At 47.3% G+C, this 26,879-nt stretch overlaps 1 protein-coding gene across 2 annotated transcripts in view; it reads left to right on the forward strand.

Annotated features, from left to right (window-relative positions):
• Nucleotides 1-26,879, forward strand: part of EDIL3 (EGF like repeats and discoidin domains 3) — a 1,054,696-nt gene that overhangs the window by 825,102 nt on the left and 202,715 nt on the right. For both annotated transcript variants that reach the window (XM_073678987.1, XM_073678994.1), the window contains one exon: nt 24,662-24,806. In XM_073678987.1, the coding sequence (XP_073535088.1) occupies nt 24,662-24,806 (145 nt within the window). The remainder of the gene's footprint in view (nt 1-24,661; nt 24,807-26,879) is intronic.

Below are 26,879 nucleotides of genomic sequence, written 5' to 3' on the forward strand. Positions count from 1 at the left end.
TCTAAGCATCCCCTTGGCGTGTTGGTAGTGTGCAGGGGGTACGGGTCGGTATCTCTCCTTTATGGGAGGATGGTCTCCCGTGGGGATGTGGTGTTCTACCCCCTTTACTCGCCCGAAGTCTAACGGGTGTTTACTAAACACTCTCTCGTACTCTTGAACCACCCGATAGACTCCTTGTTTCTGGTGTGAGGGAGTGGAGTCAGTACCCAGATGTAATTGCTGACACCAGTCCTCCACTGGTTTCTTAGAGCCGTTACCTTCCTCTGGTTGAGATGGAGGCAAGGGTTCCATGGCCTGTACAGAATTCTGGTTTATGGTGAACAATTTAGCTAGCGTGGCATACCGGGACAGGTGTACTGCTCTCTCACCGATATTTATGATGCGAACGGGCACCCTCCCATGGCGTACATCGACCACCACCCGTGCTGTCAAAATGGTGGGCCTACTGTCTGAGTAGACGGGTTCTACCATTGCTTGGCAGTCTCTACCTCTTAGACCAATAGCTGCCCGGCACCAAATCATCATCTCACTTTTTGGGGGCATGGCAATAGGGAACGGGTCACACATTCTCATGCTACCTATCTCACCACCAGATAGTTCCACCTGTTGCCGCTTCATCAGTGCCCGGATCTCTTTTTGGAGCACACGCTGCTGGCCGGAACTGGCGTTCTTGGCAACCTGCTGTAAAATGAGAATCACCTCTGCAAGACAATTTTCAATTACATTGGTTCCCAGGGTGATTCTAGGGTGACTCTCATGACGGTCTATGTCCACTATAATCAGTCCTTGTGCTGCCAGTTCGACTTTACCGATTTTAATGGTCACCTCCTTGAATCCCACCTGCGGCACGGGCTGACCATTGCTGGCGATGATACTCAGGTCGTCGTCTGGGTAGCGGGTTATGTCCGAATCATTCCAGTACTGCTTGAAGAGCACGTACGGGATGGTGGTGACCTGTGACCCAGTGTCTAGTAGGGCACTCATAGGAATGCCATCCAGTACCACAGGCAAGATTGGACGTCCCCCTACGTATTTATCACGCCAGTTTGATGGGCCTGATGGTCTTATGCCTGGGGGTTGGCCCTCTACCCCAGGTTGTGCCCGTTTAAATGACAGTACCTTGCCACATGTCCAGGTTGATTGCAGCGGCGGCAAATAGGTCGTCCGTCCTCGTTGTATCGATCGCTGGGTCTTCCTCTGGCCGGTGGGGTCCTCCTTGGTCGGCGCCATGGGATGTCCTCCGGTCCGGATGCCAGCTCGATCTTCCCTGCAGTAGAAACCTGTAAAGACTGCACAGTTCGGGTTAGCGCGGCTACGCTTTTAGTTAGCTCTTGGACCTGATGGTGCAGGTCTGTAGCCGGGTCACTGTTTAAAGCCTGCGCATCAGCTCCCACAGGCCCTGCAGACAAGGGCGCCGTCTCCTGGTGATAAGTGATAGCAGGGTGCCTGTGGGTCACAGCGCCACCTGGTGCCGGTTCTCGGAGCACCCGGATGGCTCTGTCTTTGAACTGTGCAAAGTCCAGGTCAGGGTCCTGTAAGGCCATTGCCCGCAACTGGGTTCGGTGGGCATTGCACAGTAGACCCTCAATGAATTGTTCAGTCAACAGCTTATCTTCATTTCCCACGCTGTCAGGGTCTGCCTGCTTAATGGCTCTCAGGGCCTCTTGTAGGTTTAGAGCATAGTCTCTTATACTCTCATGTGCCCGTTGTTTGCACCCATAAAATCTTAGTTTTATTTCGGCTGAGGTGCGGGTGTCAAATGTGTCTTTCAGCCGGGTTAGTATGTCTCTGACAGTCCTCTTCCTCCCAGGTGGCCAGGACTTTGCCTCCCTTTGGGCTGCCCCGATTAATTGGGCCACCAGGATGCTCACTTTTTGCGCCTCCGTGAGGGGATACACCTGGAAGAGGCTATCCAGCCTTTCTCTGAAGTCATTTAGGGTATGTGACTCCCCTGAGTACTGGGGTAGCCAGGCTGCCCCCGGGATATAGGGCATGGTGAAAGGCATGACCGAAGCAGCGGCTGTGGCGGTGAAGCTCTCCTCCGTATCCGACATCCTCCTCCCCCCTAGTGGACCGTGGCCTACCTTGCGATGATCCTCTTCCGTAGGCCGCGGCTCCGCAGTGGATCGTCAGGGTTGAGGACCTTCCGTCGCGCTCCTGTGACGTCGGCGTCTGCTGGGCTCCTTCCAGGACCTTACGCAACGTCCGGACGTGAGGCGGGGCTTCAGTTCTCGCGGGCTTTCGGAGTCCACGCCCCTCTTCTTCCCGCGCGGCGCCCTCAGGATGGCGTCCAATGGCGGGAAAACTCCACGGATGGCGGGAAGAAGGCAGAAGATGGCGTCGGATGGCGGGAATCAGCTCCGGCCGGCGGGAAACTTCACCACAGGTAAGTATAAAAGTCTCTTTTTTCAGGCACGCAGTACCCGGTGGTTGCGGGCACGTAAACCTGCCGACTACGTCAAAGTTGACTCACCCCCTGGGCCAGTGCTGTAGTGTGGCGCGCGTGCGCGCGGGGGATACCCGGAGCCGGATCCGATGGGGGTAGTAGTCTTCGTGTGGCGGTGACCCGGTCCGCGCCCAGGGTGGTCAAACTAAGTGGCAGTTATTGGTATGATGGTATTGGTGTCCGACTACACCACCCGTTGAATGCAGTTATGAAACCGCCGCTGCAGGGCAGACCGCTGAGGCCGGTGGTATAGGTGTGCAGCAATGTTGATATAACCCCCAACGGGAGAGGTATGGCCTCAGGGCAGCGGATGTGGGTGATGTTGGGAGTGATGGTGTGGATGTCCCAGCACTAACGGTGCGACAAGGAAGCACGGAGACGCGAGGGTACAGTTCAGGGCCTTTACTGATGGTACAAGGCAAATTCCCACGGGAGTACTGGCTAGTAGTTGGGGCCTGGTTAGTCTGCGAGTAAGCCGGAGTTCCCCTGGCCAGGTGGAGTTGTAGGCCTTCCCGTTAGTCTGTACCCTTCCTGGCTACCCTGCTTTCGGCGGTTACAAGTAGCCCACGTCCCTGGGTATACCGTGTGGTGCTCACCCGTATGGCTGGTGACCTGGGGCCTCCTGTTAGCCTCCGCTCCGGGATGGCGGTGCTGGTCCCTTCGTTGTGACTGAGCCTCCGGGCTTTTATGGCCAGAGGACCTGGAATCCCCTGCCGGATGGATTCTGCTGCTGGGTATATCTTAGTCCCCACAGCTTCGGACTCCTGTGTCCGGTTTTAGTACCTTCTCCCAGGGCGAGCTCTGCACAGCTCCAGCCCCTGGCGCTTCTCCTTGGCTCCTACAGAGCTCCTGATGTCTATCTGTCCCTGTTTCTGCGTGTCCAGACCAGACACCGTCTCTGTCTGGAACTCCTCTCTCTAACCCTGCCTCAGCCCCAGTTTATGTAGGGGAAGTTCTTCCCCTCCCAGGACTGGGCAGGAGGTGTGGCATGCTTAGGATTCCTGCCCAGGAGACCTCCCACCTGCTCACAGACGTAATACTGCTATTACTGTGGAAACCAGACCCCTGGGGTGCCACACAAGCGCATGTATGTAGTAGCGGCTAGACCTGAAGTGGTCAGCGTTTTCGCGCATATCCTACCTCCTCCGAGGATTGCTGGATGTTTTCCTGCTACTATCCAAGTTCTATGACTCCCGTTAAAACAAAGCTTCAGGTGATAAATTATGGATGAGGTAGTGGCAAAGGAGAAAGAGCAGGAGGAACAGTGACCATTCACATCAATTTCAGGCCAGTCAACCAGATATGTCTTGTAGGATATGTTTCTGTAACAAAAGGAGCTACACAGTTATAGGGCATACAGTGAGTGCAATGCCTACCAAAAATTTCGAGGCACTCCAATGCCCCTTGGAAATGACATGGAGGTCAGAGTGCGTTAACTAAACCTTTTTTTCCATTTATAGCAACTGTGTCTCCTGTGCACTGTTGGCCTAAGCAGTGAATGGAAGGCTTTCCAAAAATTATGAGGAACTGCAATGCCCTTTACAAGAGCCATGTGTGGCACCCCAGGGGTCTGGTCACCACAGTAATTGAGATATTACGTCGGAGAGCAAGTGGGAGGTTTCCTGGTCAGGATCCCTTAAACATGCAACATCCTCCTGCCCCAGTCCTGGGAGGGGAGAATTCTGCCCTTATAAACTGGATCTGGGGCGGGGTTGAGTGAGTCAGAGAACAGAGAACAGTCAGAGTCATAGTAAGAGCAAGGGAAAGTAACAGCAAGGAGCTCTGTAGGAGCTAGGAGCTAAAGACCAGGGGCTGGAAGCTGAGCAGAGCTCGCCCTGGCAGAAGATATTAGGAACCGGACACAGGAGTCCGAGGCTGTGAGGACTTATATATCCAGCAGCAGAAACCAGCGGGCAGGGGATTTCAGGTTCTCTGGCCATAGAAGCCCGGAGGCTCAGTCACAAGCAAGGGACCAGCACCGCCGTCGTGGAGCGGAGGCTAACAGAAGGCCCCAAGTCACCAGCCATACGGGTGAGCACTACACGGTACACTCAGGGACGTGGGCTACTTCTACCCGCTTACAACAAGGTATCCAGGAAGAGTGCAGACAGACGGGGAGGCCTACAACTCCACCTGGCCAGGGGAACTCTTGCCTGCTCACAGACTGACCAGGCCTCTTATGCTAGCCAGTACTCCCGGGAGGGTCTACCTTATAATCATCAGTAAAGACCCTGCACTGCACTGCAAAGACTCTGAGTCGTTCCTGCTGCGCTCATGCACCATCACCCCCATCATCCACACTCACTGCCCTGAGGCTATACTCCTCCCGAGGGGAGTTATCCCATTCTATGCTGCGCACACAACACCAGCCTCAGCGGTCTGCCTCGCAGCGGGTGTACTCCCTGACCGCAATCCACGGGTGGCGCAGTCGGACAATTAACCTCAAAAACTAAGAAAGACTGCCACTGGTTTGACCAGCCTGAGCCACGGGACCGGGTCACCGCCACGGAGACTTCAGAGCCCAGAGACCCGGCACCGGGTATCCCACACACGTGTACACACGGCCCAGTGGGCGCGTCACAATCAGTACAGCATATTACAAACATAAGTCCCATTATTGGGGAGTGGGTGTCCCATAGTATTTGCTTATGCCTTGCAAGCAAAAGCTGCCAAAAATTAGGACTGAGCAACTTGCAATGCCCCTTACAAGAGCCATGCAGTAAAGAATATTACAAACATAAGTCCCATTATTGGGGAGTGGGTGTCCCATGGTATTTGCTTATGCTTTCCAAGCAAAAGCTGCCAAAAATTAGGACGGAGCAACTTGCAATGCCCCTTACAAGAGCCATGCAGTACAGCATTTTACAAACATAAGTCCCATTATTGGGGAGTGGGTGTCCCATTGTATTTGCTTATGCTTTCCAAGCAAAAGCTGCCAAAAATTAGGATGGAGCAACTTGTAATGCCCCTTACAAGAGCCATGCAGTACAGCATATTACAAACATAAGTCCCATTATTGGGGATTGGGTGTCCCATAGTATTTGCTTATGCTTTCCCAGCATAAGCTGCCAAAAATAAGGACGGAGGAACTTGCAATGCTGGCATCCTGGTGGTATAGTGGTGATAAAGGCTGAGGATAAGGAGAAGAAGATAAAACAGCCGAAACGAGGAAGCGTATACCCATGTGTGGGTGTGAAGCGGTGCATGTGAATACACCTCCCGAAATAACACAGTGGATTTGACTTTGTTACTCTGCTGTCATTTGGTGGTGATGAGAAGTCTGGCCCAATCCAGCCCTTGTTCATTTTGATAAGGGTCAGCTTGTCAGCATTGTCAGTTGACAGGCGAGTGTGCTTATCAGTTATAATTCCCCCAGCGGCACTAAAAACACGCTCCGATAACACGCTAGCGGCAAGGTAGGCCAGGACCTCCAAGGCGTACAGAGCGAGTTCATTCCAAGTGTCCAGCTTGGACACCCAATAATTAAAAGGCACAGAGGAATCACGGAGGACGCTGGTACGGTCGGCAAGGTACTCCCTCACCATCTTTTGAAACTTTCCACTCCTTGTGAGAGTACCCCGCGCCTCAGTTCCTGTAAGCTGGGCGGGTGTCAGAAAACTGTCCCAGAACGTTGACAGTGTTCCCCTGCCTCTGCTGAATTGGAGTTGCATCTCTCTCGCCTGTACGCCTTGGTTGGGCAACGAACTGTGACCTCTGCCGCTAGCGTGTTTAGATGGGAATTTTTTTAAGAGTTCTGCAGCAAGGGCCTTCTGGTACTGCCCCATTTTTGTAGAGCTCTCCACTTCAGGAATAAGAGAGTGAAAGTTCTCCTTGTAGCGGGGGTCTACAAGTGTCACCAACCAGTAATGACTGTCACCCAACATTTTGACAACTCGAGGGTCACGGTTAAGGCAGCGTAACATAAAGTCAGTCATGCGTGCCAGACTGGTAACGGGCAAGATTTCCATGTCCTCACCAAGATGACGACTGACCATGCTCTCCTCCTCCTCCTCTTCCTCCTCCCCCCTGTCTTCAGGCCACCCTCGCTGAACCGACGGCATGACACTTGTACAGGTACTACCATCTACAATGCATGATAGCAGCTCCTGTTCTTCCTCCTCCTCCTCCTCTCCCTCATTGTCCCCCAATGCACGTTGGGATGAGATGAGGCTGGGCTGTGTGTAATCGCCCGCTACGGCTTCTTGATCCATCTCATCATACTCTGGCTGCAATGCCTCCTCTTTAATTCTCTGCAGAGAGCGTTGCAAAAGACAGACAAGTGGGATGCTGACACTAATGATGGCGTCATCGCCAATCACCATCTTGGTGGCCTCCTCAAAGTTTGTCAGGATGGTACATATGTCAGACATCCAGGTCCACTCCTGAGGTCTTATGTGTGGAGTTGACCTGAATATTGAAGGCCTTGTTGCAGCTGGTACTCCACAACTGCTCTCTTCTGCTCACAAATCCTTTGCAACATGTGGAGGGTAGAGTTCCAAAGTGTGGGGACATCACACACCAGTCGGTGTGCTGGAAGCTGCAAACGCTGCTGCAACACAGCAAGGGCGGCGGAAGCTGTAGCCGACTTGCGAAAATTAGCTGACAGGCGGCGTACTTTCACGAGCAGATCTGGCAACTCGGGGTACGATTTAAGAAACCGCTGAACCACGAGGTTAAGCACATGAGCCAGGCATGGTACGTGTATGATCTCACCTCGCCTCAGAGCCGCCACCAGGTTACGGCCATTGTCACACACGACCATGCCGGGATGTAGGTTCAGCGGTCTCAGCCACAGATCTGCCTGCTCTTTCACAGCTGTCCACAACTCACAAGCAGTGTGAGGTTTATCACCTAAGCTTATGATTTTCAGCACAGCCTGATGCCGCTTGGCGGAGGCAGTACTGCAATGCTTCCAGCTTGTAACTGATGTGGTGATATCTGAGATGGAGGCTGAACTTGAGGAGGAGGATGCGCAGGAGCTGTTCACTGTGGGGGCAACTTTGACTGACATAGGGCCCGCAATCCTCGGTGTGGGGAGGATGTGTTCCGTCCCAAGGTCCGACTGGGTCCCGGCTTCCACTATGTTTACCCAGTGTGCTGTCAGAGAGATGTACCGTCCCTGGCCACAAGCACTTGTCCACGTGTCCGTTGTCAGGTGGACTCTCCCAGTAACTGCGTTGTTGAGGGCACGACAGATGCTTTGGGACACGTGCTTGTGTAGTGCGGGGATGGCACACCGGGCAAAATAGTGTCGGCTGGGGACCGAGTACCGAGGGACGGCCACCGCCATAAGATTGCGGAAGGATTCCGTCTCCACCAGCCTAAAAGGCAGCATTTCCAACGCAAGCAGTCGTGAAATGTGCGAATTTACGACTGTGGCCTGTGGGGCATTAGCTGCGAATTTCCGCTTTCGTTCAAAGGTCTGGGATATGGACAATTGAACGCTGTGGTGGGACGTGAACGTGGACGTTGATGCTGTTTCTTGAGAAACTGCCATAACAAGTGAAGACTGAGAGGAGGGGGCATCTTTACATGCAGTATGGACAGGGGATTTCCTTGCACACACAACAGGGGGTTCTATTGCATGCACAACAGTGGAAGAAGCAGTGGTGACACCCGCTGACACTGGTCGTGGACCCTGGGTTTCGCCCCACAAAGTCGGGTGCTTTGCTGCCATGTGCCTGATCATGCTGGTGGTGGTCAGGCTGGTAGTTTTGTCACCCCTGCTGATGCTGGCATGGCAGGTGGAACATATGGCCTTTTTGGGGTTATCAGCAGAGTCTTTAAAATAATTCCAGACTCTGGAAGACCTACCGCTTGTACTGGCAACGTCCCTCATGTTGGTGTTACGGGGAACGGTTGCCTGCCTTCTGTCTGCGGCCACCACGCTGCTTCTTCCTGCCTGTTGGGGTACTCTGCCTCCCTTCCCCTGTGTGCTGCTGGCCTCACTCTGCATGTTCTCCTTCCACATTGGGTCAGTTACTAGATCATCCACCACCTCCTCCTCTTCCACTTGCGCTCCACGATCCTCCTCCTCACTTCCTGGCAACTGTGTCTCGTCATCGTCCACCTCTTCTGACAGATTGCCAACGTCGACTTCCTGTGGCCGTGGCTGTTCAAATATTTGGGCATCGCAACATGGGATCTCCTCTTCCACCACTTCAAGCATATCAGGCGAGGGGCCCAAATATGGAAATGGACCAGTGAACAGCTCTTCAGAGTGTCCAAGTGTGGGATCAGTTGCTGTCTGACGACACTCAGTATGGTGGGAGGAAGGAGCATCAGGGTGAGGAGGAGTATGCGGTCGAGACTCACGGCTACTAAGAGTTGACCGTGTGGAAGACAGACCGGAGGTGGTGGTGCTCAGATAACAGTCAGGAGACACTACTGTTTTTCTTTACAGAAAAAACTACCAAAAGCTGAATAATAGAGATTTTTTACCGTGGGATGGCAAAACCACAGTTATTGTTTACTTGGGTATACCACACTTTTTTAAATAGAGATATTTGCGGCTGCACAGTGAGCGACACACTCAAACTGCTTTTTTTTTAGATACCAAAGGCCCAAAACTGGATAGTACAGCGATTTGACCCGTGGAACTGCGAAACCACACTGGGATGTCGGACCTACACAAGACTATTTTCAACAGATATATTTTTGTGTCACAACAGTCAGGAGACACTACTGTTTTTCTTTACGGAAAATATACCAAAACCTGAATAATAGAGATTTATTACCGTGGGATGGCAAAACCACAGTTATTGTTTACTGGGGTATACCAGACTTTTTTAAATATATAGATTTGCGGCTGAACAGTGAGCGACACACTCAAACTGTTTTTTTTTTTTTAGATATAAATGGCCCAAAATGGATAATACAGAGGTTTGAACCGTGGTAGTGCACGCTTTTTTTTTGGGGGGGGGGGACACACCAAAAGGTTAATAAGTATTTGTACAGTGTGAAGGAGGAAAAAAAAAGGAGGATTTAGATGAAAAAAAAGGATTTTTCCTGGCCCCCGACACCTGGTGCTAATCCAGCAATTTTAGCAACAGGAGCACACAGGACTGTAATGCCGCGTTTGCTGGTATAACCACTGTGTCTCCTTTACAGCCTGCCTGCCTGGTATCTGGGATGGATATTAGTCCTGAAAAGGACTGTTTGTTTGTTCTGGCAGCCTTTACAGACCATACACTAACTATTTTGCAGTTTATATCTCTCCCTAAATCAGCAGCGCTGTCCCTACACTGTCTAATCCGGAGCGACTGTGTCCAAGATGGCGGCGCCCGGTTTTAAATACTCGAGGTGACGCTGTGCGGCCAGCCAATCACTGCAATGCCCACAACCAACATGGCTGCAGCATTACAGTGACTGGCTGGCAATCCCTGCATGTTCATTGGCTCTGTAAAGAGCGCCAAACATTCAGGGCGGAGACCCGAGCTCCCGCCCGAGTAACCCGGAAATGCTCGGTGCTCGCCGAACATCCCGAGTAGCGTGATGCTCGGGCGAGTACCGAGCAGTGTCGAGCATGTTCGCTCAACACTACTTATTATCCTTTCCCCATTGAGAACTGAAGCATGAATGTGTATTGGGAAGTCTGGAGGAATAGTTGTAGGTCAAATGAGATCTTGGTCAAACATTATTAAAGATATATTGTGGCTTTAAACTTTGTTTGTAGGAAATGTATTGTTTTCATCTGAAGACAAGAGCATACTTACAGCAGGTAAAGTACATTTTGAACACGTCACCAATTTTCTAAGTAAATATATTTCTATAGGTGCTATTGACATAAAATTATAACCAGATGTCGGTAACAACCCATCCAGTCCACACAGGCAAATAAATAAACCCATAGATTATGTGTAATAATAAGAAATGACACAGGGAAAAAGTATTGAACACACGAAGAAAGAGAAAAGAAAAAACTGTTATCAGCTCACCCATTCATGTAGAAGATAAACTTCCTCGCACGAAAACTGGTGATGCCACAGGAAAAGTATTCAAAAGACAAGGATTATCCAGCGTGGAAAAAATCTCCAGAAAAATAGAAAATTTATTAATGAAAAATATTAAAAACTTTTTGAGTCATAGGATGACATCAAGTCAGTACAGAGTAATTAAGCAGATGCGTTTCGGAATGAAACTTCCTTATTCATTACTATCCATAACTATGTGCTTGTCGTCGTTTTTATGTCATATCCTGACTATGCACGTGGTTGGATATAGCAAATCTCATCTGGTAAGGAAATATACAAACAATTAAAATCTACATAATCAATTATATAAAATACAAAATAATAAAGGCAATAAAAAATATATATATATATATATATATATATATATATATATATATACAATACTAGATTATTCATAGTGGTATATTAGAACATACTTAATGTTCATACCCTGTGGGGATCTTGTTGTAAGTTCAGAAATCCACCAGGATGCCCTATTTAACAACTTTCTCAGGTAGTCACCTCCTCTGATTGTTTTTTTAACCCGTTCTATGCCTATAATTGAGCAAGCTGCAGTATCCCCATTGTGTACAATGGAAAAGTGTTTCGTAGCTGCAGAGGACTTAGTGATTATTTTTTTGCTGAATCTGATAGATGTCTCCTAATTCTAACATTTAGAGGCTTGGTTGTACATCCTACATATTGCACATTGCAAATATTGCACATAATTACATGGATTACAAAAGATGTATTACAATTAGTGATGAGTAGTGTTGAGCCACCCCCGTAGTGTTCGAGTTCGGTTCGGTTCGTCGAACACCCGTGTGTTCGTCGAACTGTTCGTCGAACACCTTCGAACACCGTTAAAACCAATGGCAGGCAAACAAAAACACATAGAAACACATAGAAAACACCTTCAAAGGTGTCCAAAAGCTGACAAACTGCTCAGAAGACACAACTAACACATGGAAAAGTGACAAGTACATATAGTCATGCGAAAAGAAAAGAGGTGGAGGAGTAAAAGGAGGGGGAGACACAGATATAGGCATGTCATGCCCTTCTAAAATCCAAAAAGTGAGAAGCCGACACGGCCAGTCCGCTCCTGCCCGTGCCACCTCCGTGTCGCCGGGTTTGTGCCAGAGCCGCGGTGAACCCTGACGGCAAGCCCCCCTCTCCCAATACTGGTGCCTGTCCGCTGGTGGGTCGAGAGAGCCCCCCTGTGGTGGAGGCAGCTCTAAGCTTTTTAATTTAAATTGTCCCTCTAATTTGAATGAATACACTTTAAATCCATTTACAAGGATCTATTGGAGGGCAAGTCTCATGCCAGCAGCCGCGTAATTCCAGCTCCAGTAGCGTCCACTAAAGCTGCTGCAGTTAAAAAGCTTTTATAAGGATCGAGCTCGGCTGTCCACCGCAAGGCATCCTAGTGCCAGTCCCAGCCCCTATGCCTTGGGGTGCCTCCTGATGCTCTTCACTAAGTATCCCGTGGTCCCGAAGCATTTCCTTTGAAAAAATTAAGTGTCCAAACTACAGGTGGTGTAGCTTGCTTAACAGCCGGGATAATCCGCTGACTAGCAGACACTGCTACTAGGCACAAAGTATTTCCTGGGCTAGATGCAGTTAAAAATTTGTAAGTAGATACTCTCGTTGGATGCTGAGAAAGCATTCCATAGAGTCTCCTGGCACGCCATATATGATTCTCTTAAAAAGCTTGGGGTAGGGGTCTAGGGGACCCTTTTATAGCCAAAATCACGGCCCTGTATCACAATACGTCACCTAGGCTGAAGATAAATGGAACTGTAGCACCGAGGGCTCGGTTGCTACAGACGTATTGCACCTCACCCAGAGGTGTGATATCTCACTCTCAGATAAGGATGGAGTGTGGATCAGGACCCGACACCTGCATGCATTACACCACATTGCCGTGGGGCAGGGCGACCAATGTGCCCCTGAGATGGGCACGACAGTCCCTGTCCCTGGCTGGAGTGGGGGGAGGGAACACTGAGGAAGGGGAACCCTGCAGTGCAGGAGCAGGGAGGAAGCAGTTCCTGGGTGCATTGAGAAGGGAGTATAAAAGGTGGGCACCATCTTAGTTCAGTGCAGAGAAGTCTGAGCAGAAGTGGCAGGGAGCAGGGGCTCTGCATGAGCTCTGCTCCGGAGGCGGGCCTAGTAACAGAGGCCAAGGCCTGCAAGAGGGAGAAGGAAGGAAGAGGAGCGGAGAAGGCTCCAGGAACGAGGAATGAAGGGATCCCAGGGGTGCGGACGGGCGAGTCGCCACCGCACGGCCGAATCCACCTGCGTGGAGGGGTCAGGCCAAAGGGGGAGACCGGTCCCCGAACTAGTGGAGGCAGGAAACGACCCTCAGCTAGAAACCGGAGGCTCTGACATTTTATGTGGCGCAGCCCCTCGCTACACCCGCTAGGAAGGCACCACATAGGGTCAGGGAAACTGGCGCCAAGTATACCAAGAGGAGGCCCGAGGCAGCCGGACAGAAGTGTTGGTAAGAAAGGCCAGACAAAGGACACACAAAGGGGGTCCTGTGAAGTGCTCCAAAGTTATCTGGGAGTTGTCTGAGCCCCTCACCTGGTGAGCACAGTACGACGTGGGCAGCCGTTACCTGCAGACGTGGTCTGGATAATAAGAACTGTGAGTAAAGGCCCTGGACTGCATCACTGACTCCGTGTCGTTACTGCTGCTGCCCTGCACCATCACCCCCATCCTCCGCATACACTGCCCTGAGGCTATACTCCTCCCTGTAGCGGCGGTTCACTCTGACCGCAATCCACGGGTGGCGTAGTCGGACATTTAAACATCAAAACCACATAAATAGTTCCGCCACTGGTTTGACCGCCCTGAGCCACGGAACCGGGTCGCCGCCACGAAGACTACAACCACCAGCATCCACCAAAAAGGGTCCGGCTCCGGGTGTCCCAAGGCCCAGGGGGTGCGTCAGAACATTTTCATCACCTTTCACAATCACCAATGGGACAAGGCAGGGATGTCCTCTGTCCCCTCTCTTATACATCCTAGTGACGGAGCACCTGCTCTCATCAATTCGCCATAACCCCAATATTAGGTGGATTGAGGTGGGAGGCACCGAGTACAAGTGCTCTCTATTTGCTGATGATGTCCTAGTATATATCACTCAATCACATATATCCATCCATGCTGTTATGGCTGAAATAGATCACTTTGTTACATGGTCAAATTTTAAAATCAATGCAGCGAAGTCTGAGGCCCTCGATGTCTCCCTCCCCAAATCCATATAGGATTCCATCCAGTCCAACTTTCCCTTTGCCTGGCCCTCACAGGGTATCAAATACTTAGGAATTCGTATTCATAGAGACCTCTCCCATCTATGTTATCTTAATTTTGGGCCCTTTATTGAACAATTCCATACAGACCACGGTTGGCAAGTTAGAACTGTAAGATTCACTACGTGAACCGCTGGTGTTTTGTGGAAAAGCACATGAACACCGCGTTCCAAATTATTATGCAAAAAGTGTTTAGGAGTGATAAGGGAAGAATTTGTTTGTTTGTCAGTTAAACTCATTGATGGTGATGTGTGTCAGGGCTCTTTATATCACTGTAAGCAATTGCAGACACCTGTGCTAATTAGTTTGGCAGGTGTGTCCAATGAAAGGCAAGACTACTTAAGAAGGCTCTCTCACATTATTAAGCAGCCTACATTTTCTGCCAAAATGGGAAAGAAAAAGGATGTGTCGGCTGCTGAGAAGCAACAAATTGTGGAGTGTTTAGGTCAAGGCATGACTACAATCAACATTGTGCGATGATCAGGATGAAGTGTCTTGGCAATCAAGAAGTATGTAGCTGATTCACAGTACACACGTGTGCGTGCTGATAAGGGCAAATTGAGGACTCTTTCCTACAGGCAATTACGTCAGGTTGAAAGAGCAGCGGCAAAAAAGCCTTGTCATAGCAGCAGACAAGTTTTTGAAGCTGCTTGTGCCTCCAACGTCCCCCGAACAACAAGATGCAGGGTCCTTCAGAGGTTTGCAGCTGTGCATACGCCATCCTGTCGACCTCCTCTATCCACTTCACACAAGCAGAAACGGCTCCAGTGGGCCAAACATTACATGAAGACTGATTTCAAAACTGTTTTGTTCACGGATGAGTGCCGTGCAGCGCTCGATGGTCCAGATGGATGGAGTGGAGGATGGCTGGTTGATGGACACCCCACGCAAACACGGCTACAGCGCCAACAAGGAGGAGGTGGAGTAATGTTTTGGGCTGGAATCATGGGGAGAGAGATTGTCGGCCCCTTTAGGATCCCTGAAGGCGCTAAAGATGAACTCCATAATGTATGTGGATTTTCTCAAACAGCACTTCCTGCCATGGTTCAAGAAGAAGAACCGTGTATTTCACAGCAAGATCATTTTTCTGCATGATAATGCACCATCTCATGCTGCACATAAAACATCTGCATCTCTGGCTGATATGGGCATAAAAGGGGACAAACTTATGGTGTGACCCCCATGCTCCCCTGACCTCTACCCCATTCAGAACCTTTGGAGCATCATTAAAAGGAGTGTCTATGATTGCGGGAGCCAGTTCACATCTAAGCAACAGCTCTGGGAGGGTATTCTGTCCTCATGCAAAACAATTGAAGCAGAAACCATCCAAAACCTGACAAATTCAATGGACGAGAGAGTTCAGAAGCTCCTTTCGAACAAGGGGTCCTATGTGAAAATGTAACATCACCTAGAATAAAGTTTTGAGTTGAAAACTGTTTGATTTCAGTTTCTAACAACCTGCTAATGCTTATAATTTCAAAAATGACCATTTTTTTGGTCTTTATTAAAATGAAAAGGTTGATCGAAAAGTTTGGGGGATCTAAGAGTGTGGCAACCCAGTAGTCATGATTACTTCGAATTCTGACAATATGAGGGTCATGCTGCAGGTAGTGCAGCAAGAAGGCACTTATGTGTCTTGCGCATCTCGGAGCCCCAAAATTATTTTCCGGGCTAGATGCAGCTAAAAATTATTTTTAATTTTAAATCTGGTGGAGCTTATTATAGATGGCCTAATAGGATCAGTGCTGCACACTGCTACAAAGCCCAAATTATTTTCCAGTCAAGATACAGATAAACATGATTAGTAATTTGAAAGCTTAAAACGTTTGGTAGGGTGATTTTAACCAATCATCAAGCTTTTACTCTCCCCAGGATGACACAGGGGTAGAAAAGTCGTTTCGGATCCATGATTTGTTCATCTTTATGAACGTGAGTCTGTCTACATTATCAGTGGAGAGCCGCGTGCGCTTATCTGTCAGCACACCACCAGCAGCGCTGAACACACGTTCAGACAGAACGCTGGCTGTTACGGTTTGAGTGCTGAACACTTGACGGTCCCACGGTTGGCAAGTTGGAACTGTGAGATTCACTACGTGCACCACTGGTATTTTGTGGAAAAGCACATGTAAGATTCTGCAACAGTCTCTGCTGATACTCCTGCATGCGTGCATCCCTTTCTATGGCAGGAATAATTTCTGCAAATTTACTTTTGTACCGGGGATCTAACAGTGTGGCAACCCAGTAGTCAGGATTATTTCTAATTCTCACAATTCGAGGGTCATGTTGCAGGTAGTGCAGCAAGAAGGCACTCATGTGTGTTGTGCATCCAGGAGCACCAAGTCCCTGTTGTGTTGGTGGCGAGGTAACAATCATGCTTCCTTCCTCTGTCCTCTCCCCCCAACCTCGCACAACAGAAATGTGATCAAGGTCTCCCTCATCTGATGAGTCTTCCATCAGTTCGTCCTCCACTTCTTCCTGGGCTCCTGCAACTTCCTCACTAGTTTGGCTGCTACCATGCGCCCTGGTAAAACCATCTCCCCCACCCTCACATGCCTGCCGCCTTGGTGCTGCCGACCTTCTGGACCTTGCAGATGTTAGCCCTTCCGCATACAACTCCTCCTCCTCTACTTCCTCCACCTCCTCTTGTGCCACCACCTGACTCCGAATTCTGTTTAACATGTGCTCCAGCATGTAAATCACCGGAATAGTCATGCTGATAATGGCATCGTCAGCACTAAACATCTTCGTCGCCATTTCAAAACTGTGCAGAAGGGTGCATAGGTCCCTGATCTGAGACCACTCCTCCAGCGTGATTTGCCCCACCTCTGAATCTCGTTGGCCCAGGCTATACGTCAGAACGTATTGCACCAGGGCTTGTCGGTGCTGCCACAGTCGCTGCAACATGTGCAGAGTTGAATTCCATCAGGTAGGCACATCGCATTTTAGCCGGTGAAGTGGCAGGCCCAACGACTTCTGTAGAGATGTAAGTCGCTGAGCTGCGGGATGCGAACGGCGGAAGTGAGCACACAGCGACCGTGCCCTCTGCAGAAGGCCATCTAGTCTGGGATAGTGGGCTAAAAATTGCTGGACAACCAGGTTCAACACGTGAGCCATACAAGGCACGTGTGTGACATTGCCCCGGCGAAGGGCCGCACCCAGTTTTGCAGCATTGTCGCACACGGCCTTCCCTGGTTTCAGGTCCAGTGGAGACAACCATTCATGAAATTGGTTCTCCAGAGCTGACCACAACTCCTCAGCTGTGTGACTCACATTTCCCAGACATTTCAATGTAAAAACCGCCTGATGACGTTGAGCCCTACTGCCAGCATAGTAAGGAGGTGTGCAGGATCCCTTCTGCGCAGTTAGAAAGCTTGTGGCATGAACAGACAGGCTTTGGGTGCAGGTGGAAGACCGAGAGGAGGTTGAGGAGGCAGAAGCAGTGGAGGAACTTTGACATAAAGAGGATTGACGCACAACTCGTGGGGACGGCAAGACTTGGACAGCAGCCCCTTGTCCTGCTGTCACCATAGTTACCCAGTGCCCAGTCAGCGACATGTAACGCCCCTGTCCATGCCTACTCGTCCAAGTGTCTGTGGTGAAATGCACCCTGTCACACACAGTTTCTCAAAGAAGCGGTGATGTTGTGTGCGACATGCTGGTGGAGCGCAGGCACACCTTTCTTTGAGAAGTAGTGCCGACTGGGCATCTGGTACTGGGGCACTGCGACGGACATAAGGTCTCGAAAATCCTCTGTGTCCACCAGGCGGAAAGGCAGCATTTCTGTAGCCAAGAGCTTGCAGATGGTGAAATTCAACCTCTTAGCTTTCTCATGGCTAGGAGGAAATGGTCTTTTACTTGTCCACATCTGAGGGACCGAGGGCTGGCTATTGTGCTTAGACGGGGTTGATAAGGGTGTCCCCGGCAAACTGCCGGTCTGTGAGGAAGATGCAGGCGGACATGTTAGGTTGCCTTGATCCAAAGGTGGTGCTATCGATGTCGGACAGCGCTCAAGACCAGCTGGTGTTACCACCTCCAAAGAAAATGATGACCTGCCAATCACGCTTGCTGTTGCGGGTAAAGAGGTGGCAGGTCTGCGCCCCAAAACAGGTGTGACTGCTGTCCCCCCAGTCACAGAGGATGAAGAGGCCGCGGATGCACAAGATATGGCAGACGGTGGTTGGCCCGGCCGGCTAGGCCGCATTGTAGCACACTGAGCTTCCCACTGCAACTTATGCTTCATGTCCATGTGCCGGTTCATGCATGAAGTACTCAAACTATGTATTTTTTGGCCTCTACTTAGCTTTTGCTGACAAATGTTACAGATAACACGAGTTGGGTCATCTTTATCGATCTGAAAAAATGCCCAGGCTATGCAAGGCTTAGCACCCATGCGACCTGAAGAGCCACCACGACTTGTGGTGAGAGGCAGAGTTGTGTTTGAGGATGCAGTTGTTGACGTGCTTCCAGTACTACGTCTCTGTCCAGGAAGGCGCAACCTGACCTCGTCGTCACTAGCATCTTCCTCCACCTCCTCTGCTGACCTCATCTCTTGGCTGACTGTGGGTTGACAGTAAGTGGGATCTCCGACCTCATCATCATCACCCTGTGCGTTATCACACCCGTCGTCCTCAGAGCCAACCTGTTCCTGCCCTGACAAAAAACTAAAGTTGTCGCTCCAATCAGGTATTTGAGTCTTATCATCGTCTTCCTCATTGTCTCCACCAACAGGAGTTACAGTTTGGGAATGAGGGTCTACATTATGGTCAGAACCTTCTGCGTCTGGTCCTGGATCCGACTCATAAAGATTCTGGGCATCAGTGCAGATCATTTCCTCGTCTGGATTCACAGAAGCGCTGGAGTCGACCTCTGATTCCCAGGCTATAGTATGAGTAAACAGCTCTGCAGACTCAACCATCTGTTCTACCTCATACTCAGACGGGCAGCTGGAGATTTGGGAGCTGTGAGGAAGCAAGTGCGATTTGGGTGACACCTTTGAGGACTGGAGTATTTGTGATGTTGAAGTTGATGTGGAGGAGAGCCCACTTAAAGGAGCACTTGATATCCGTTGAAGCACCTGCTGTTTTTGTGCCCCATCTGGAATTTGTAGCGATTGGCGTGGCCGTAAGAAAGGGATCTTATCACATTGTCCGCTAAAAGAAGTAGACATTTTAGTTTGGCTGGAAGATGGTCTTTCTTCTGCACCTACCCCACGGACACAACCTTTTTTCCCCTTCCCAACACGCCTATTCCCCTTTCCACCAGCAGCAGGCCTTTTTCCACTCATTTTGGTGGTTAACTAATTCACAACTCTGGAGTTGTTTGCACAAAAAAACAATGGATGGTAACCGAGCAGAGCTGAGTGGCCAAACTGTGGTATTAGGCCAAAACTATTGGCTGGGTTAGATGCAGAAAAAAATTATTTTTAATTTGCAACCTGATGGAGGTCAGTATAGATGGACTAATAGACCAAGTCCCACACACTGCTAGAAGCCCAAATATTTTTTCAGAGCTAAATGAAGAAAAAAATTATTTTTAATTTGCAACCTGATGGAGGTCAGTATAGATGGACTAATAGACCACGTCCCACACACTGCTAGAAGCCCAAATATTTTTTCAGAGCTAGATGCAGAAAAAAATTATTTTTAATTTGCAACCTGATGGAGGTCAGTATAGATGGACTAATAGACCAAGTCCCACACACTGCTAGAAGCCCAAATATTTTTTCAGAGCTAAATGAAGAAAAAAATTATTTTTAATTTGCAACCTGATGGAGGTCAGTATAGATGGACTAATAGACCAAGTCCCACACACTGCTAGAAGCCCAAATATTTTTTCAGAGCTAGATGCAGAAAAAAATTATTTTTAATTTGCAACCTGATGGAGGTCAGTATAGATGGACTAATAGACCAAGTCCCACACACCGCTAGAAGCCCAAATATTTTTTCAGAGCTAGATGCAGAAAATTTTTTTATTCAATTTGCAACCTGATGGAGGTCAGTATAGATGGACTAATAGACCAAGTCCCACACACTGCTAGAAGCCCAAATATTTTTTCAGAGCTAGATGCAGAAAAAAATTATTTTTAATTTGCAACCTGATGGAGGTCAGTATAGATGGACTAATAGACCAAGTCCCACACACTGCTAGAAGCCCAAATATTTTTTCAGAGCTAGATGCAGAAAAAAATTATTTTTAATTTGCAACCTGATGGAGGTCAGTATAGATGGACTAATAGAACAAGTCCCACACGCTGCTAGAAGCCCAAATATTTTTTCAGAGATAAATGAAGAAAAAAATTATTTTTAATTTGCAACCTGATGGAGGTCAGTATAGATGGACTAATAGACCAAGTCCCACACACTGCTAGAAGCCCAAATATTTTTTCAGAGCTAGATGCAGAAAAAAATTATATTCAATTTGCAACCTGCTGGAGGTCAGTATAGAAGGACTAATAGAACAAGTCCCACACACTGCTAGAAGCCCAAATATTTTTTCAGAGCTAAATGAAGAAAAAAATTATTTTTAATTTGCAACCTGCTGGAGGTCAGTATAGATGGACTAATAGACCAAGTCCCACACACTGCTAGAAGCCCAAATATTTTTTCAGAACTAGATGCAGAAAAAAATTATATTCAGTTTGCAACCTGATGGAGGTCAGTATAGATGGACTAATAGAATGATGCTATGCCCAAAAGATTTTACTTCACTAGGTGCAGTAAAAAAATTGGTATTCTATACACAGGTGGTATATCTTGCAACACAGATAGGCTACTCCACTGACTAACACACTCTGCAATAGGCCAAAAAGGATTAGCTTTGCTAGATTCAGCCAAATGCTGTGAAAAAAACTTGCACAGCACTGGCACAGACCTGCCTGGCAAAAACTGATAGGAACTGATGTAACCTAGTCCTGAAAAGGACTCCAATTACAATTAGTCTTTACTCCCACAATCTATCTATTTAAGAGCACAGACCTGCCTGATAAAAGTCGTAGGAAATGCTGTAACCTAGTCCTTAAAAGGACTGCAATCACAACTATTCCCTACTCCCAAGCTATCTGTATATTTGTGCGAAAATTGGCTTGAAATTAACAAGGTATAGCGCACACAGCAACAGCGGTGCCGTCTAACACGCAGCTGCAGCAGTGAGAAAATGGTGGCGACGGGGAAAATGGCTTGGTCTTATAGGGCAAGGACATGTGACATACACTGCCAATCACACATGCCCTTGCTTGTGTGAAAAAAAGCACTTCGCTCCGTGTGTGCGCTGCTGATAGGCTGACAGATTGCACCTCCCCACTGCAAATGCGGGAAAGAGAAAAAAAAATGGAGATCTTCATTGTTCCTGCAGAGATCCATCCCCTGCCCCTCCCCCCGCCCCGCTGTACACTCAAACTGCGTATTAACATTAATTTTCATCATTACTGAGAAAAAATCCAGTTATGATTTTGGTGCACGAACAGTTATCGAACATAACCTCGAACAGCCGAATTTTTCTCAAATTGTTCGTGTTCGCCGACCGGCTCGAACACCGCCCAAAACAGCTCGAATTTGAGATTGGCGAACAGTTCGAGTAGAACAACGCTCATCTCTAGTGATGAGCGAGCACTAAAATGCTCGGGTGCTCGAAGCTCGGGCCGAGCACATTAGAATACTCGGGTCCTCGACCCAAGCAAGTCTATGGGAAACTCAAGCATTTTTCTGGCGGTCCCCCCCGGCGGTCTGCAGAAGGTCAAAAATTACCCAAATCGATGGGAACAGTGCTCAAATGACATGGGGACAGCATGGGGAAGACCCCTGGAAGCAATGAAACATGTCAGGCAGGCAGGCAGAATATATATGCAGCCAGGAAGGCAGGGTATATAGGAGGGTGCATGAAAAACATAGCAGGGCACTCGGAACACACTAGTGCCCTCCGATTTTCACGCACCCGTCTCTTTAAAAAAGCCGGCAATTCAGCAGCTGCATTCAGTTATAACATCGTACCCGACAATTTAGAACAGAAAGAATAGAGCATCACACATAGATTAGATAGATAGAAACATGTCAGTCACATATAGAATAAGTACAGTGACAGTGCTGGTTACTGTACTTGTCATTTAGTTTTAAAATAAAGGATTTATAAAAAAAAAATTGGCGTGGGGTTCCCCATGCCATGAATGTTGGCCCCCTCCCAGGCTAGAAACACGAGCCCTCAGCCGCCCCAGAAATGGGGCATCCATAGGATGTGCCAATTCTGGCACTTAGCCTCGCTCTTCCCACTGTACATTACTAACCTGGGCTTGATGTCAGCTGGCATTATAAGCTGACATCAACCAAAGCCCTATTACCCCACTGCCACCGCTACAGGGCAGTGGGAAGAGCGAGGCTAAGTGCCAGAATTGGCATATCGTATGGATGCGCCATTTCTGGGGAGGCTGAAGGCTGGTGTTTCTAGCCTGGGAGGGGGCCAATATTCATGGCACCCTTCCTGGGCTATTAATATCAGCCCCCAGCTGTCTGCCTAGCCTTTGCTAGCTATTAAAATAGGGGGACCCCATGTCATTTTTTTTTTTTGATCCCCCATTTTAATAGCTAGAAAAGGCTAGGTATTGAGCTTGGGGCTGATATTAGTAGCCTTGGAAGCTCCATGGGTATTACCCCCTTCCCAGGCTTCAAACATCTGCACCAGCCTTTCTACCCAGCTAATTCTTCTGTTTTCCATTAGGTCTATGACATCAAGTGATTAAAAACTGACTAACTGAATCCTTTTAAGCTCTATGTAGAAACAGGAGGTCAATTTTCACTGTATGACTCATAAGTCACAGCAAAAGTCAATGGTGGGGGAGGAGCGGAGCAGTTGCATCGGGTGTTGAAAAAGAGAATGATTTCTTCAGGGACAAGACACTTATTGTTTTTTCATAGAGAAGAGAAAATAATTAGCTGGGTTGAAAGGAGAAATTAGCAATTGTAAGTACACAGTGCTATTTAATATGATGATTGCAATATATTAAGAGGATAAAAATTTTAATGGGAGTGATTCTTTAAATAGAAGTAGACACCCCTTCTATGATCTTTTCTTTCAACATCCTCACTCTATTAGGACACATGGACATTAATTCTCTGTATGAGGCTGGAACCTGTCAGCAGGATTTTACTAAGTAATGTACACAAATGGCTATGTTGGCACTGTGATACTGGTTAAAATGATACCTGTGGAGAAAAAATCCGTTTTGTGGATTTTGTATAATCAGGGTTTTGAAGTTTTCTTATGATTATAGCTTCATGTATCGGGAAGAGACTGTGGGGCAGGACCGTGAGTAGGGTCTTCAGCTCTGTCACAGCCCCTCTGCTGCTTCTGTTGTTTTATTATTCTTTTGGTTTAAACTTTGTGCCGGTTCCATTCTAGCCATGGGCAGCAAAAGCGCAAATTGACCTCCCGGCGATCTTCAGTAAAATGGCGCTGGGGGTGGTGCTTGCTCAGATTGAGATCTCAGCGCATCATTGAGCCGAGATCTAAGTCTGCGCATGCGCTGCCACCGGCACCATTTTCCTGAATACTGCCAGGACATCAATGTGCGTAAGTCTGCCCTCGATTAGGATGACACCAGCGCGAAGTTTATACCACAAGGATGATAACGGCAACTGGAGCAGTGGAGGAGCCGTGGCAGTACTAAAACCCTAATCATAGTCCTGTCCCACAGTCATGCACTGATGTAGGAAGCTATGATTATATGAAAACTTCAAACCCTGATTACACAAAATCCACAAAATGGATTTCTTCACCACTGGTATTGTTTTAATCAGTGTCACAGTGTCAATATGGCCATATGTGTACTTTACTTAGAAAAATCCTGCTGACAGGTTCTCTTTAAAGAGAACCTGTCAGCTCAATTTTGTAATGAAAAGTAAAGACACGACTGTAATGATTTAATACTGTTTACATTGATATAGTTGGCTAAGAAATCCGCTTTGTTGTTCTTCTTTAACCACCATTTGAAATTTTCTGCTAATTAGATTTTGGTGCACAGGGGCCTGACTGTGCACTGGGTCTTCTCCCTGTCTGTGATTCCGCAGCCCCTCCAGCTGCCACTGGTGTTTGAATGACAGGTCACTGCCTCCTCTGTTTGAAGTCTCAACAGTGACATGTCATTCAAAGACGAAGGGTCTTGGAATCACAGACAGTGAGGAGAAAACCCACTGCACAGTTCAGCCCCTGTGCACTGAAATCTATTTAGCAGAAAATATCAAATAGTGATTAAAGAATAACAACAAAGTGAATTTCTCCACCAAAGGACCTAGTTTAATCAGTATTACAGCACCATTACAGCCAAAGCTTTACTTTACATTGCAAAATCATGCTGGCATGATCCCTATAAAGGGATTATTAAGGTTTTTAGAATTTATGCTCTCTTCTTAGGATAGATCAGAAATGTTTAATCAGTAGGATACCGCTTGTATTGTCACCGTCCCAATCAGCTGTTTATGGGGCTGCAATGCTCTGGTGAAAGGTAAAGCCTTCTTATTGACTATTCCTGCATAACGCCATCATTTTTGTAGCTTTTTGCTCTCAATTTCAGCTCTGACCAAATTCACTTTACTACCAATACTACAATGAAAAAGGCTGCGTTGTGCAAGTTAATGAAAGCAATTAAGTGGTATCTGCATTAAGTGGACGCCAAGAGTTGAACCGCCCCTGATCTAATATTTATGGTTTCTCCTGAGGATAGCCCATCAATTTTAAAAGGCTGTTGTAACTCTTTAAGCTTGGTCCTGATAATTTCTGTAATTTTCCTTGTTAGTGGGAAGAGTCTTTAATACTTTAAAAGGTCATAAAGGGTTATTGACAGGTAAGAGGAAAGTAATTGAACAGTAAAACAAATGTACATATGATAAATGAAAGTAAAGATCTTGAAAAAGGGCAAATTCCGGGTCTAAACTGTGCTCTATGTCCTTTATATTGTAATATAGGTATTTAGAGGAAATGTCGACAACAACACACCCTATGCCAATTCCTTCACGCCACCAATTGAAGCCCAATACATTCGGCTGTATCCTCAAGTGTGCAGACGCCATTGTACTCTAAGGATGGAACTTCTCGGATGTGAACTATCAGGTTGGTCTAAATGAATTGTGAATGAAAAGCTCATCCTTTGTATTCCACACTGAAGTCATTCTTATTTTATGCATTCTCCACAGTAGAATGAGGAAATAGGTGAGCAGATGTCTGGTGGACTGCTGGTGTGACAGAGTGAAACACTGTGTAGAGATGCTGGAGCTTAGAGAATACATATGAGAAGTAGAATATTTGCAGCCAAAGGTTAAAAAATGTCTGAAGCTGACAGATCGTCCATATTTATTTTCGGTGACGATAAGATGCCTGAAGCTGCTAGATTGCCTCTGTTTATTTTTACGATTTATCTTTCTTTCTTGCTGCATTGTGTTGTCAGGATTTTTATAAGAAAATGCTAACAAATGAGATGATATATGATGGGAATATTTCTTTTCTATTAGCTGTTATTTCCTTTTATTCCCCATTTCCTTCCATGCAGCATCATTCACAAAGACTGAATATTGAACATCAGCCGAGTTATGTGTTTTATGGTTTAAATGCTAAACTGCTACCTTTCCGAATACCGCAGCTCTGGCAGATACATGACCCAGCTGATTGACCCGCCTCCAAAGTTTTGCAAACAAAACCTAAAGTTTGACCCCTTTGTCACATATTATCTTAGACATATTGCCTCTAACGCAGTAAAGCAATTTCATTTTGCACAATTTTTTTCCCTCTCCTAGAGCAGGCGGTAAATCCATTTACAGGTAACGTTTTAGATGGCTACTCTTATTGTATAAGTGGCGGTCGCTGAGTTCAAGTGTGATACAGCAAAACAATTTGCGTTAAATGATTTCTGGCCTTCCAGAGCCACACAAAAATGACACAGAATTGAAAATCTGCTGCATTAATCTTCCCTTTTCAAGTGTATCTGGATTTGGTGAGGTGAACAGAAGGCTTAATAAAGGTACTTCAGCAAATTAGCTTTTTTGTTGTCTCTCATTCCCGTCACCCAATTTCAAAGCCGCCCAAGTTATCAGCCATAGACCTGCTAAGTTAATTGGTTTACTGCTTTATTTTCATTATCAAGGTCATGACATTTCACCTCAAAGGCAGTACTTGTGTCTTATACTAAGGCACCAGTTCTTGCATCCTTCTCTTTATTTCGAAGGTACAAAATGTCATGTATTATGGAAGTAGATTGACATTGAAGATAAAGCAAAGATCTTATGTTCATGAGTTATGGAAAGTTATTGAAAAGCATACATATGCTGTATACATTTTCTTTCAATTTGTGGCATACTCCAAGTATGACATTATTTCTCATAAGTGTTTCTCTAAAGGACTTGAAAAACATAGTTTAAATTTTACAAAATAAAAAAAAATAGCAAAAAAAAAAAAATAGCTTGAAACCTGTCACGGTTTATACAAGCCTTTTAATAATAATTTATGTTCCCAGAGCCCCTTCAAAGGTATGTAACAGATTTATTTATATAAAGCTTAAATTGAATATGTCAGCAGGATTTCACACCCTAATCTCTTGATATGTGCATGTAGCTCTTTCAATGACAAGTCCAGCAATACCTTTACATGGCCAGTCCGTCCCTCCATTACTGAGAAATTAGTGTTTATATTGATATGAAAATGAAGCTGTACAGCTCAGCCTCTGTCACTCCAGCTCTATTTCCCACTCGACACTGCTTCCTCCTGCTTGACTGACAGCTCCTTTGCTGACGACAAAAAGACCTTAATCCAATGAATTATCACTTGGTTTACTGGGTTCAGCGGTTCTGACACAATCAGATGTAGAATGCAGTGGAGCTGAGAAAGCAATCCCCAGCCACACCAGGCTCTGTATTTACATTGTTCATAGACAGTGAGCTGCTTATTACAGGAGGGGGTGTCGGACTAGAAAGCATGTGCTGCTATAGTCCAGACAATGATAATCACCAGGTGATAAAACTTTCATCGTAAATAAACAAGATCACACTGCCTGACTTGTGACACAACATTGAAATCTGTTTCAACTTCTACCTCATGCAGTTCTCAGATTCTATAGAAAAAACCTGCTGACAGATTGCCTTTAACATTTCTGTAATCGTCCTTAATTAATGAAGATATATGTGCTGCTAGAAG

The sequence above is a fragment of the Phyllobates terribilis genome, unplaced genomic scaffold (genome assembly GCF_046119375.1).
Source record: "Phyllobates terribilis strain yellow unplaced genomic scaffold, ASM4611937v1 Scaffold_1__5_contigs__length_1240528914, whole genome shotgun sequence".
NCBI lineage: Eukaryota > Metazoa > Chordata > Amphibia > Anura > Dendrobatidae > Phyllobates > Phyllobates terribilis.